Below are 11617 nucleotides of genomic sequence, written 5' to 3'. Positions count from 1 at the left end.
TCCAGGACCCAGAGATTCAGCAAACCCTGGGCCAGAACTGGAGCTGAGGACCCTGGTCACACATTGTGCATCAGGACCACCTGCCCAGCCTTCTAAAATTATAACATGTAAGTGCTGTGGTCCTACACCCTGAGACATGAGCAGAAAGGGACATGGAGGCCACATAGCAAGCCCCAGAAGGCCGGCACAGAGATTTCAATCAAGTCAGTGAACTTGCACTGAGTGTCTGTTCTGGTAGGCTTTGTGGGACTCCCATGGTAGACCAGCCCCCATGTGGACCACAGGACAGATGGTTACCCATTATGCTCACTGAGTGTGCACATCAAGGTTCTTTGCTTTCCTCGTCTCTGCATGTTCCGGGTTTCCCCAGAGTTCTACTTCTGGCTCCAGGACTCCGTTGCTTGGGGGTCAGCCCTTTTCTTGGCCTAGTGGTTCTGTCCCTAAAATGGGAACAACACTCCATCTGCCTGACTTCCCATTCCCAAAGAGGTGATGCTTACTCCGGGAAAGGCCTTCCCTTTGAGGGTATCAACCAGAACTCTGAGTCTGAGGAGGAAGCAGGCAGGACACCACTCACCAAGTTTGCACACTTCTCCTACACCACTGGGGATTACACCATTATCTCATCTCACATCTGAGAAACGGAGGCCCAGAGAGGTCAGAAACTTGCCTTCAATCACACAGCAAATAGATGTCAGAGTGGGTATTAGATCCTGTCTCTGTCTTCCTCCAAAGCTTTGTTCTAGGCCTTTGCACGTTGATTTACCCTCTTCTCTGCCTCGAGTTGCTCATCCTCTGGGAGGCCCCTGGAGGCCTTCCAGACCAGCCCCCACCCACACCATCCATGATTTGCTTTCCCTCAGCACAAGCCTGGGCACAAAAAAGGCACCTCCCAGCCTTCACTGGCCTCAGAAGAGCTCTGCAACCCCACCCTGACGTTGAGGCCTGCCCCCTCCTCCTGCACAGCCCCTGGGGAATTGGGTGCTGTCTCCACCAGCCCCCTGAAAGTGTACAAAGCCAAGTTGGGGCAGCGGGTCCTAACAGTGAGCGGTGGGAGGATGGGCCTCTGGCTGCAGCGCAGGGCTCTGCATCCCAGGCAGATCTCAGCCCCTCCCATTGTCCCCTCCCATCACCCCCTCCCTCCGACGGCTGCAGCCCAAGCCACAGCCGGGCGCTTTCTCTCTCTCTCCCTCTCTCTTTCTTTCTCTCTCCCTCCCTCTCCCCTGCGCTCCCGCCTCCCGCCCTCCCTAGCTCCCTCCCCTCCTCGACACTGCAGCATTCGCCGACTGCAGCTCCAGCCGCCGCCCGCGCCTCTCCCGCCTCCCGCAACCCCGCCGCCGCCAGCACCATGGCCAGCACCATCTCCGGTAGGCACCCGGGACTCCGCCGTCCTGGGGCAGCAGGTCTGAGCACAGACTATTGTCTGGCCTCGCCTACTGCTGGGCGGGATGTGGAGTGTTTTCCCATCTCGGACCCTGCGCCCTGAAAGGGAGCGGGCAAGCTCCGGGTGGAACCTGCAGGAGACAGGGTTGGGGACCAGGGGATGGGGAGACCCGATGCCCATAGGGCAGGGATTGCGGTGCCAGCCTAGCGGGCTTGGGCCGCGGGGTAGGGACCACGCTCGGGGTGGGGGCGTCGGCCTGGGGGTGCCGTTGCCCCTTCGTGCGCCGCTGTGCCAGGCCGGGCGCGACTGCCGTACCACAGGGTGGCTCCGAGAATCTGGGTGGGCGCGCTCGAGGGGTGCAGGCATGGTCTTGGGAGGCGTCCGGCGACCGCAGACCCTGGTGGAACTACGCCTTCACGGGGGTCGGAGGGAGGAGCACAGGACCCTTTGCGGGAGTCCCAGCCCGGGGCCGGTGCGGCCTGGACCCTCCCTGCGCCAACGGAGCGGCCGGGGGACTGGAGGGGACGCTGCGAGAAGACGGGGGAAGGAAACCTGAGCAAAGCCGCGCCCGCATTTCGCCTCGCTGCCCCCTCCCCTCGCCGCTGAGGGTTCGAGACCACCCTCTGTGACAAGGTGCCACCCACCCCGGTCGAAAAAGCCACCGCCCTTTATACTGCGGGTTCCGGTGAGGATGGGCGTCTGCCCCTCCTTCCCTTCCCTGCCGCCCCGCCCCCCCCCAGCTGCAGACCCACCGCCCTCAAGGGCAACGACCCCCCTCCTCCCCCGTCCGCAGCAGGCCCGAGGATCTCGCGGAGGAGCGGGCACTGGACAAGGCGGGAAACGCGTGGCAAATACTGGACGCGAGGGTGCTGCCCGGCAACCCCCGGCGCAAGGACGCGAGGGTCACGTTCCCTAGAAACGCTCTGCCCAGTCTAGTCTCCCCAAAACCAGTTTCATCTTTGCACTCGGTGCCGGAGATGGCTGGGTGGAGTGGCTCCCACTTCCACCCGGTCACCCTGCCCATTCTTCCCTCTCCCCTGGGCACCAGTCTCTTCAATCCCCCCTCCCCAGCTAACTAGACTCTCGGGAGCACCCGCTTAGGCCGGAAGCGCCAGAGCTCCGCCCACCCACGTGTGCACCGCGCTGACCCCGCCCCTGAGGGCGGGTGGTTCTGGCCCCTGGTGACTTCTGCAGGAGCGTGGGAAGAGACCACGGGCGTCATTGACTACACCCCTCCCCAACCTTCTTGGGGGGGTCTTGTCCATCTGGACTTCATCCACCCCCTGCCCTCTCCCTGTCATCCCCAGAGACACTGGGCAAATGAAGGTGGCCAGTGCTGCCCCAGTCCCACCCTGGGGTGGAGCTGAGTGGCCTCATTCACCGCCTGTGCTGAGCTGGGGGACATGGGCAACCACTCCTAGGGAGCATTTATCAGCTTTTCACCCTGTTGGTAAAAACACTGCTCAACAGGCCTCCTTCTCATCCTTCGGACTTGAGCAGAGTTAGGTTAGGTGGGGAGGGACGAAGAGGAAGCCTTACCCTCGATGGCCATCAGGGCTGGGTCCAGATCCTCCAACCTCAGACCCTATGGCACCACACCCTCTTCTTGGCCAGTCTTTGGGGCACTGCTCACTCACACTTGTTCTCAGGATTTTTCTGGGTGTCCAAGTTACCACTGGTGTCCAGAAGGAGACCATGGGTACAATTGGTCAGTTTTGTCCAGCTTGGCCATGACTTCAAAGATGTGGTGCAGTGCCCACTTGAGAAGTGCCCTGGCTGACGTCACATGGGGCCGAGCCTTTCCTGTTCTGTCATCAGTGCTGCCCTCTGTAGAGTGTGGGCACATGTACAGGTGCCTGTGCTCACCACAGCTTCTCCCAGCAAAATTTGGTAGGAGGGAGGTCTGGCCCAGAAGTGGCTACATGACACTACCAATAACTGTGGCCAAAGTGAACCAGCTATGGAGTCCTTCTGAAAACATATCTCTGACTGGAGCAGGCTTCCATGCCTCAGTGGCCTTCCAGGGTCACCTCCACCCTGGGCTGCGCTTCCTGGAGGCTGCACTCTGAGGACACCACCTCTTGGTGTCCTTCCCTAGTGCTCAGCTCTTCAGGCACATTTGCAGACTTGTTCATATTCATCCCCTTATGCAACTCTGGCAAGCTATGAGGCTTTGCACCTGCTACCTAGCCTTTCAGAGGCTCAATTTCCCCATCTGGCTGGCAGTAATAGTGCCAGCACCTCCCCTAGGCTTGTTCTAAGGGTTGAATGAGCTATTTTGGGAAACAGTGCTTGGGCTTGGGCCTGCCAGGAGGTGAGTGCCCAGTCCATGCCAGGCAATGTGACGGTTGTAGCCACATTTCCCAGAAAAAGGTGAATGCTGCTGGCAATTCCTGCCATGTTGGACTCCCAACTCTGACTAGTGAGAGAGGGACAGACTGGGTACAACCTGCCATGTTGGGCTCCCGACTCTGACTAGCAAGAGAGGGACAGTCTGAGTGGCAACAAGCTCCATCTGTCAAGAGGCAGCAAGCAGCAGCCTCCAAGGCCCTTCTAGGGGTGAGTGAGAATCTATGATGGGCTCACTTCCCTCCTAGTTCTGGAAGACCTTCCCACCCCTCCATGAGGCTCCCAAGAGGAAAGTTCAGAGGCCTGGGCTCCTGACAAGCTCCCATCTTGGCATGCTGTGTGACTCTGGGAGGGCCACTTGCCCTCTCTGAGCCTTCTTCACCTCTGTAGAAATGAGGTTGATGAGGGTGTCTGCCTGTGGTGGCTGGTCTTGAGAGTCAGTTGGGAGGAAGGGTGTGGCATGCCCACCCCAGGCCCCTTGGACAACTATTACTGTTATCACGCTGCTGCTATACGCTGACCCAGTGCCTTCTAACTCTTGCTTGTCTGGGATATCATCATCCAAAAGGCTAATATGCATTTTTGCATGTTTAACATTTAATATGGGTCAGGGGGTGGCTGAAAGCAATCCAGTTCATAGTAGAGACTTTTTAAATGACCTTCTGGAGGCTAGCTACGGGCGTAGAGAGGGAAAGGTGTGCGTGAAGAGAAGAAACCAAGACGGCTTGTGGCACCCCAGCCCCTCACCCCCTGCGGGCTGATGGGTAATATTTTTATTAAAAAAATAAATAAATAAATGACCTTCTGAAGTCAATGATAGGGAAGGAAGAGAGGGTCTTATGAAGAGAGAAAAGGAAGATTGTTCCTGCTGCAGGGGTTTCCTGGTTGGAGCTACCTCTGTGGAGAGGCCTGGCCCTCCGTCCACTCTCCCCTCTGTAATGAGAGGAACTTGAAGCCTCTCTCCCATCTTGCACATGACTAGGCTCAGTCTTGATCTCCAGCCTGGGTGCAAGCTTCCCCCACTGGTGTTCTCTCCAATTTACTCGTTCCCCAACTGCCATGCAGTCCCTCCCACCACCAGCAGCCAGACACACAAGTCCTCTCTTGGGGAGCATCCCTCCCACTGGGCTGTTACTTTTCAACTTTTTATTTATTTATGGCTTTCTGGGTCTCTGTTGCTGTGTGCAGGCTTTCTCTAGTTGCAGCGGGTGGGGGCTACTCTCTAGCTGCAGTGCACAGACTTCTCACTGTGGTGGCTTCTCTTGTTGCAGAGCATAGGCTCAAGGCGCACAGGCTTAGTTGTTCTGAGGCATGTGGACTCATCCCAGACCAGGGATCAAACCAGCATCCCCCCGGACTGGCAGGCAGATTCTTATTCACTGTACCACCAGGGAAGTCCTAAAGTTAACTTTTTAATGACATAAGTAATAGACAACTAGATTCTGTTTCTGAAAAAGCAAAATTGATAAGTCAGGCCAAAATCACCTTTGAGACCTGCCTCTACCTGGCCATCCTTCTCAGCCTCCTGAGCCAATGACCAAGTCACGTGTCTCTGCCGTTTCCCCTCTGAGACCCCCAAAGGCCCTCCCTGCTGCTTGCCCAGGATTCCTTTGTGCTCCTTTCAAGGCTCCTTGGGCTCTCTCCAGAAGGGTCTGGATCATCAGGATGTTTCGATCCAATACCATCATTCTGTGCACTGGCTGGTGGAAGACCCTGCTCACAGCATACTGTTACCTGAGACAGGGGCTGGTCACTCCTGTCCTGAGTCCTATTTCTATTCCAACACTTTCCCCAATTTTATGTTAATTCAATTTTAAAACACTATCTTGTATGAAATTTGATCAGAAAGTTTTCTGTCCAAACTGTTTGCCACATGGAAGGCTGCTGTGGGTAGCAATGCATGCTCTCTCTCTCTCTTGAGAGCCAGAGTCCTTCTCCTTGGAATGTCTCTTTGGAGACCCCTAATAGCTTCTCCAGCCAGGGAGGAAGGTCTGGGGGTCTGAGGCCCCTAGTCTTTGGGACCTAGTATGGGGTTGGAAAGAACACACACTACCTGGGTTGACATGGAGAAGCTCTGAACAAATCACCCCAGCTATCTGGGCCCACTTTTGATTGAATGGGGGCGGGGTGACAGTATGGCTTACAGGATTGTTGAGAACCAGTGGGTGAGGCATCAAACCCATGTGTCTACTTTGGGGCCTGGTTTGTGTGAAGAGACCACGAACAGCCCAGTTATTTTCACTCTGAGAGCGGTCATCTCCCCTTCTCTGACAGGGCCCAGGGCCTGAGCAGGCTTACCTCCTTTTCTGGTTGGGTACTGTGGATATTGGCTGGGGGCACTCACCCTGCAAGGGTAGAGGGAGGGGTGTGGTGCTGAACGGACAGCTCCCTTCACTCTGGCTTTGAGAGGCACCGGTGTGTGTCTAGTGAGAACCAGGTTTCATCCCAGGGTGGTGGCACTACAGGGCAGGTGCGGGGACAAGAGGGTCTAAGGGCCTCACCTAAGTGTACAGCCCAAGAAAATGCTGCCTGCAGAAGCTCTACATCTGTGCTGGCCCAGTCATGAGTGTGGTGGTCAACCTCTCTACCAACTGGGCAAGTATTCATGAGAGGGAAAGGTGAGGAAGGAGGAAGTCCAGGGAGGGGCAGAGGGAGGTGAGAGTCAGGAAGATACACAGTGACAAAGAATCAGCGAGATGCAAAGATACAGCGAGAGGTGGGGACAGATGGAGAGCCAAAAAGACAAAAGGAAGCAGAGACACAGATAGATAGAGGCAGGGGAGACAGACAGAAATGCCAAAAAAGAGAAAAGGAGGGAGAGGGAGACAAAGACATGGGGGTTGAGGTGCAGGGACTCAGTGACAGAACAATGCAGGGCACCCACAAGGAGGCATGCCCAGGGGAAGACAACTAACATCCAGGAGGGAGGAAGGGATGCACAGTCAGAGATGTGGGACACAAAAAGAGCATGATCCATGTGTTCCCAGAGAGGCACCTTAAGGGAGTGATGGGGGCAGAGTGGGGGGTGGGGCTGGGCTGCCAGGGAGGTGGGGCCAGAGAAGTGATGGGCTGGCGCTCGCTCAGCCTGGCCTCATGCCCACAGCATACAAGGAGAAGATGAAGGAACTGTCGGTGCTGTCGCTCATCTGCTCCTGCTTCTACTCACAGCCGCACCCCAACACCGTCTACCAGTATGGGGGTGAGTGCCTGGCCCTTGACCTCCCACTGCCTGCTGCCACCTGACCTCACTGCCCCCCTCCCATGGCATCTGTGAACCCTGCTGGTTGATTGGCTTCTGGAGAAGGGTCCCTGGGGGAGGGGCCGGTCCTGGGGGCCCAGTCCTGGAGTCCCACATGAGAAGCCTCACCCCTTCTCTCAGCTCTTGACTTGGATGTGTGCTCAGCCTCCCCGCTCCTCGCCCAGCCCTCCTGAAGCCCCCACCTGCTCTTGCCCTGCAGACATGGAGGTGAAACAGCTGGACAAGAGGGCCTCCGGCCAGAGCTTTGAGGTCATCCTCAAGTCCCCTTCCGACCTGTCCCCGGAGAGTCCCGTGCTCTCCTCCCCCCCCAAGAGGAAGGACACCTCCCTGGAAGAGCTGCAGAAGCGGCTGGAGGCAGCTGAGGAGCGGAGGAAGGTCAGGAGCCGCCCCTCTGGGTCCTGATGAAGATGGTCAGGGGGACTTGTAGCCACAGACAGAGTCCCCAAGGAGCAGGGTTCTCCAAGCATCTGCTGGGCTTTGGGCCTGTAGCAGAGAGAGTCTCATATCCCTGGACTACCCTCTGAGCCATCAGAATGAAACGGGGGAGGGAGGAAGGATTCCTGGGTGGCAGCCACTGGAAGAGGGGTGTCATTGTTGGGAGGGGTGCCCTCGGCCATCCTGGCCAGATGGGAAGATCAGAAGGTAGCCCCAGGCAGGGTGCTGGGAGAGGAGCCTGGGTAGGCAGACTCCTGAGCAGGGGAGCTCAGGGTGCCCCTGGTAGAAGCAGGCCCCTCCTCCCCTTCTCACACCAGACTCTCTCAGACTGAAACACACAGAAAACCCTATGCTGTCAGGAGTGCTGTCCTGATGCTCAAGCCTGCTGGGCAGGGGCAGCAGCTCTATCCACCCCCTTACAGCAGGGCTGGTGAGACCTAGAGGCCCAGGCTTCTCAGTGTTACCCAATAGTGACCAGCTCCTGGGTGGCGCCCGGCAGCCTTCTGAAGGAGGCTGAGGGAGGCTGTTACCTCTGGGGCTCTTGGGTCTCCCCTTGGGACCGCCAGCAGCGCCACTCTTCTCATTCTGACTCTTCCCTTCCCCAGCGGCCCTGAGGGGCCCTCCACCGCCCCCAGCCCCTCAGGGAGCTCAGAACCTGGTGTGTATTAAGCACCTACTTTGTGCTCAGCGGGCAGACCTTTGAAGAAGAGACAAGGGAAAGCTCAGTAACAGCCCACAAACTTAGAGCTTCTTCCGCTCCTCCAATATTCTTTAGGGCAGCCCGGACTCTGGAGTGGGATGGAGAGGGGGCGCCCGGAGTCCAGCGGGGAAGGGGCAGCTCTGCGGCCGAGGGTGGACAGGAAGGGCTTGTCTGGGGATGAGATGGTCACCCTAGCCTACGGCAGGACAGTGTAGGCCTGAGCTCTCACCGAGGACGAGTCCGGTGGGCTCGGGCTGAGCGGCGGGTCCCTGACAGCAGCGCGGAGAGCTGGGGGGTATGCCTGGAGGGGTGGGCCCGGCCGCCCCTCACGCTCGCCTGCCCGGCACCACCACCTCCTTGCCGCGCAGACGCAGGAGGCGCAGGTGCTGAAGCAGCTGGCGGAGCGGCGCGAGCACGAACGCGAGGTGTTGCACAAGGCGCTGGAGGAGAACAACAACTTCAGCCGTCTGGCCGAGGAGAAGCTCAACTACAAGATGGAGCTCAGCAAGGAGATTCGCGAGGCGCACCTGGCGGCGCTGCGTGAGCGGCTGCGCGAGAAGGTGCGCGCGCGGGCCAGGCCCGAGCAGAGGGCGGGGCCAAAGGCGGGTGGATCCGAGCAGGGGGCGGGGCCCGAAGCTGGGGTCCCCAGATGTTTCTTTCGGCGGTGCCTGCCCACTGCACCACTAGCACTCCCACAGTCCGGCCTCCCCATGACTCCCTGTCCTGCTGTAGCCGGCTAGGGTGCGGGGAACCCCTGCCCCGGCCGGAGCCCCCTCCCTGCGAGTGGGACTGGGTTAGTGCCAGGGAGGCCCGAAGCCTGCACACCCGGGAAATCCCTTGAGCCACAACGCTCTGGTCTGGACACAACCCCAGACTCACTGAGGGCCAGCCACACTTTCAGTCGGTTTCTCAGGCCTCTCCCTGCCCTCTGTTGCTCCTGGTCGCTAAGCGTGTCCTCATTGGTCGCATCTGCAGCACCTCGAACCGAACCAATCTAGGGAGGAAAAGACCCTAGAGTCCCCAAGCCGGGAGCGGGGGCGAGGGCAGTACACGCAGAGCCCAGGAGGACTGGGAGGGGCAGGACCCAGTCCCTCCCGGCTGCAGGGCCCTGCCCACTCCGCCTGTCCTGGCAGGAGCTGCACGCGGCCGAGGTGCGCAGGAACAAGGAGCAGCGCGAGGAGATGTCCGGCTAAGGGGCCTTCTGGACTCCGCAACGCCTGGATCCCGAGATGAGACAGGAACACATCTGGGTTTCAGTTTTGTTTTGTTCGACTTTGTCTAGATGCAACTTTTGCTCCCGCTCCTCCCTCCTCTCCTGCCCTCCCAGCTTCAGCTTCTCTTTCCGCACTCCGAGCTGTCTGGTCCTTGTGGCAAGGCTTTGACCACAGGCTCTCTCTGGAGGAGCCCCCAGGGAGTGGCACACGGTCCCTCAGTTCAGGCCCAAGCTGGGCGGTGGCTGGGTCCCCTCTTGGCAAACCTCTTAGCAGACGTGGTGGCGACCTCAATAAAGCCAGTGATGGTGACAGGAACACTCGGGTCCTTATGAGCACCTTGTCACTTAGGGCACGTCCTCTGAGCCAGCTCTGCCAGCACGTAGAGGCACCACCACCTGCACGTCCTCCCCTGGAAGAGGGGCTGGGCACACAGGAGGGGGCAGATGAAGAAAGACTTGAACGGAGAAGGACTCTGGGCAGTGAGGGGCAGGTATCCAGTCACTGGCCAGCCTTGGGAGCTGCGTGTGCGGCAGTGCTTTCTGGAACTGGTGGGTAGGAGCTGCAAGGTGCTGTAATGTGGTGGCACAGGGGTCCCCAGAGACACCTTGGCCTGAGGTTGGCACCCTTGGCTGTCCTGGGAGCCTTCAGTCATTGCGCTTGGCTGGAGAGGTCACGGGGTGTGGTTTGGCCAGAGTCTTTAGGAGAGTGGGCCATCTCCACCGGGATCGTGAGCAAACTGCTGTGGTCTAGAGGGCTGTAAGCAGCATGGCCACCCCTGCCAGCCCCTCCTCCCAGAAGGGCCTTCTTCTCTCTGGCACAGCATCTCTGTTGGGACAGCCGGCCTCCCACTGTCCCTCCTCTCCTTCTCCAGGCTTTGTAGGCAGCCTTGGAAGACCTGTCTGTAGAGCCCTTTAGAGTCCTGGCTCCTTCCTGTGTGCCCTCTTCTTTGTTTAAAAGATGCCCCTATCTGTTTCCAGCCACAGAGCTTTCATGTGGCCAGGTGTGGGAGGGTGGCAGCCCCAATTGCCCCTCTGGGAGCCCTAAGTAGATATTAGGGGATAGAGGACCAGTGCCTGAAAGTTCAGATGTTGGAGGGTAAGGGTCAGGGTTCCTCAAGCTGCCTCCCCACCTACCCCATCCTTCCATTTCTGGCTGATGGCACCCTCTGGCTAGCCTGCAGATTGGAGGCCTGACTCTAGGCCTCTCCTGCCAAGACCCTCCTTGGCTGGGTTCCTCCCCCTCCCTCAGCCTGGGGAGAACTCCAGACCCCCCCGGTGCTGGCCTTTGATGACATGGCAGCAGCCTCCCTTTCTCCACGCAGCCCCAGCCCCATGGCTGAATGCTTGAGGGCCACGTCCCTGCTGGCCAGCCACTTGGTGGAAAGTGTGAGGGGTTTCTCACAGGAAGGGCCCAGAGCCAGTGCCACAGAGACCAGATGGCAGCCCTCAGTGCCCCTGGCTTCCATTCCACAGAAACCTACAGTGTCACCGCTGGTGGCCTCCCAGAGCCAAGCCAGAGAGCACAGGCAGGTAGTGACTTCTGCAGTGGGCTTTAGGAAAGTTGGGACCTGTGCTCACCCCTCTGTCCCCACCAAGACAGCCCTGGAGGGAGTGACAAGCAGGATTGGAACCCGCCAGGTTGGGACCCACCAGTGCCCACAGGCGGCTTCTGTGGACTCAGAAAGGGGAGCGGAAAGAGGACCGAGGGTGGGATTTCTCTGAGCCACGGCAGGTCTCTCATAGCAGAAGCCCTAGTGTCATACACACCCATCTCATCCACATAGTGAAAGTGAACTTAAAAACGAACAATTAAAAAAAAACCTGTGTGTTTAAGAAATGGTTGCGCTGTCCCAGTGTGTCCTGCAGCTGTGGGGTTGCTCGCTGCCTGTGCATCAGTGAGAAAGCCAGCTCTCCTCCTGGAAACCCCAACCTTGAGTATTATCACAACTGTGAGTCGTTCTTGTGACAATGGCAATTTTAAGAAAGAAGCACAGAAACAGCACACAAGCCCACTTTCACCTCTGGAGACCCAGGAGTTGGTGGAGGCGGAGGGAGGAGGCTGCCCTGGCTCCCCCAGGGCTGAGTCTTCCTGCGGGCCAGGCTCTCAGGTTGCCGGCGTGGGGTCTGAGTTGCCTTCTCACCATGGCTGTGGGTCTTGCTCGGGCAGGGAGGGTGGTCCTGGAATCTCAGGGTGGTCCTGGAATCTCAGTGTGTGCCCTGTGGCTCTGTGGGCCCTGCTGGGCAACTTATGGTTCACAGACACATATCTGGCCCTCA

The 11617-nt window shown here is 58.6% G+C and overlaps 1 protein-coding gene across 2 annotated transcripts; it reads left to right on the top strand.

The window, feature by feature from the left end:
• Window positions 1-1123: 1123 nt before the first annotated feature.
• STMN3 (stathmin 3) lies at window positions 1124-9656 on the top strand. Of its 2 annotated transcripts, none has more exons than XM_086332925.1 (5): window positions 1124-1367; window positions 6837-6932; window positions 7192-7367; window positions 8496-8687; window positions 9261-9656. In XM_086332925.1, the coding sequence occupies exons 1-5, from the start codon at window positions 1349-1351 to the stop codon at window positions 9318-9320; spliced, it is 543 nt and encodes a 180-aa protein (XP_086189051.1). In that variant the 5' UTR covers window positions 1124-1348; the 3' UTR covers window positions 9321-9656. The 2 variants fall into 2 exon arrangements, with proteins under 2 accessions (XP_086189051.1, XP_086189053.1); XM_086332927.1 differs by lacking the exon at window positions 1124-1367 and adding an exon at window positions 6241-6328.
• Window positions 9657-11617: the final 1961 nt, after the last annotated feature.

This window comes from Bos grunniens, chromosome 13 (assembly GCF_055505025.1).
Source record: "Bos grunniens cultivar Pamir isolate PY7600 chromosome 13, Bosgru_T2T1.0, whole genome shotgun sequence".
NCBI classification, from domain to species: domain Eukaryota; kingdom Metazoa; phylum Chordata; class Mammalia; order Artiodactyla; family Bovidae; genus Bos; species Bos grunniens.
Note: the sequence above shows the minus strand (reverse complement) of the source record. Positions and strands in the feature narration are given on the sequence as shown.

Excerpts from the sequence above, each read along its gene's own strand:
- STMN3 (XM_086332927.1), top strand. The coding sequence starts at position 6,256 with ATGCTGCCTGCAGAAGCTCTACATCTGTGCTGGCCCAGTCATGAGTGT. Across the intron at positions 7,368-8,495 it reads CAGCTGAGGAGCGGAGGAAG|ACGCAGGAGGCGCAGGTGCT; the intron begins GTCAGGAGCCGC and ends CTTGCCGCGCAG. Across the intron at positions 8,688-9,260 it reads GTGAGCGGCTGCGCGAGAAG|GAGCTGCACGCGGCCGAGGT; the intron begins GTGCGCGCGCGG and ends CTGTCCTGGCAG.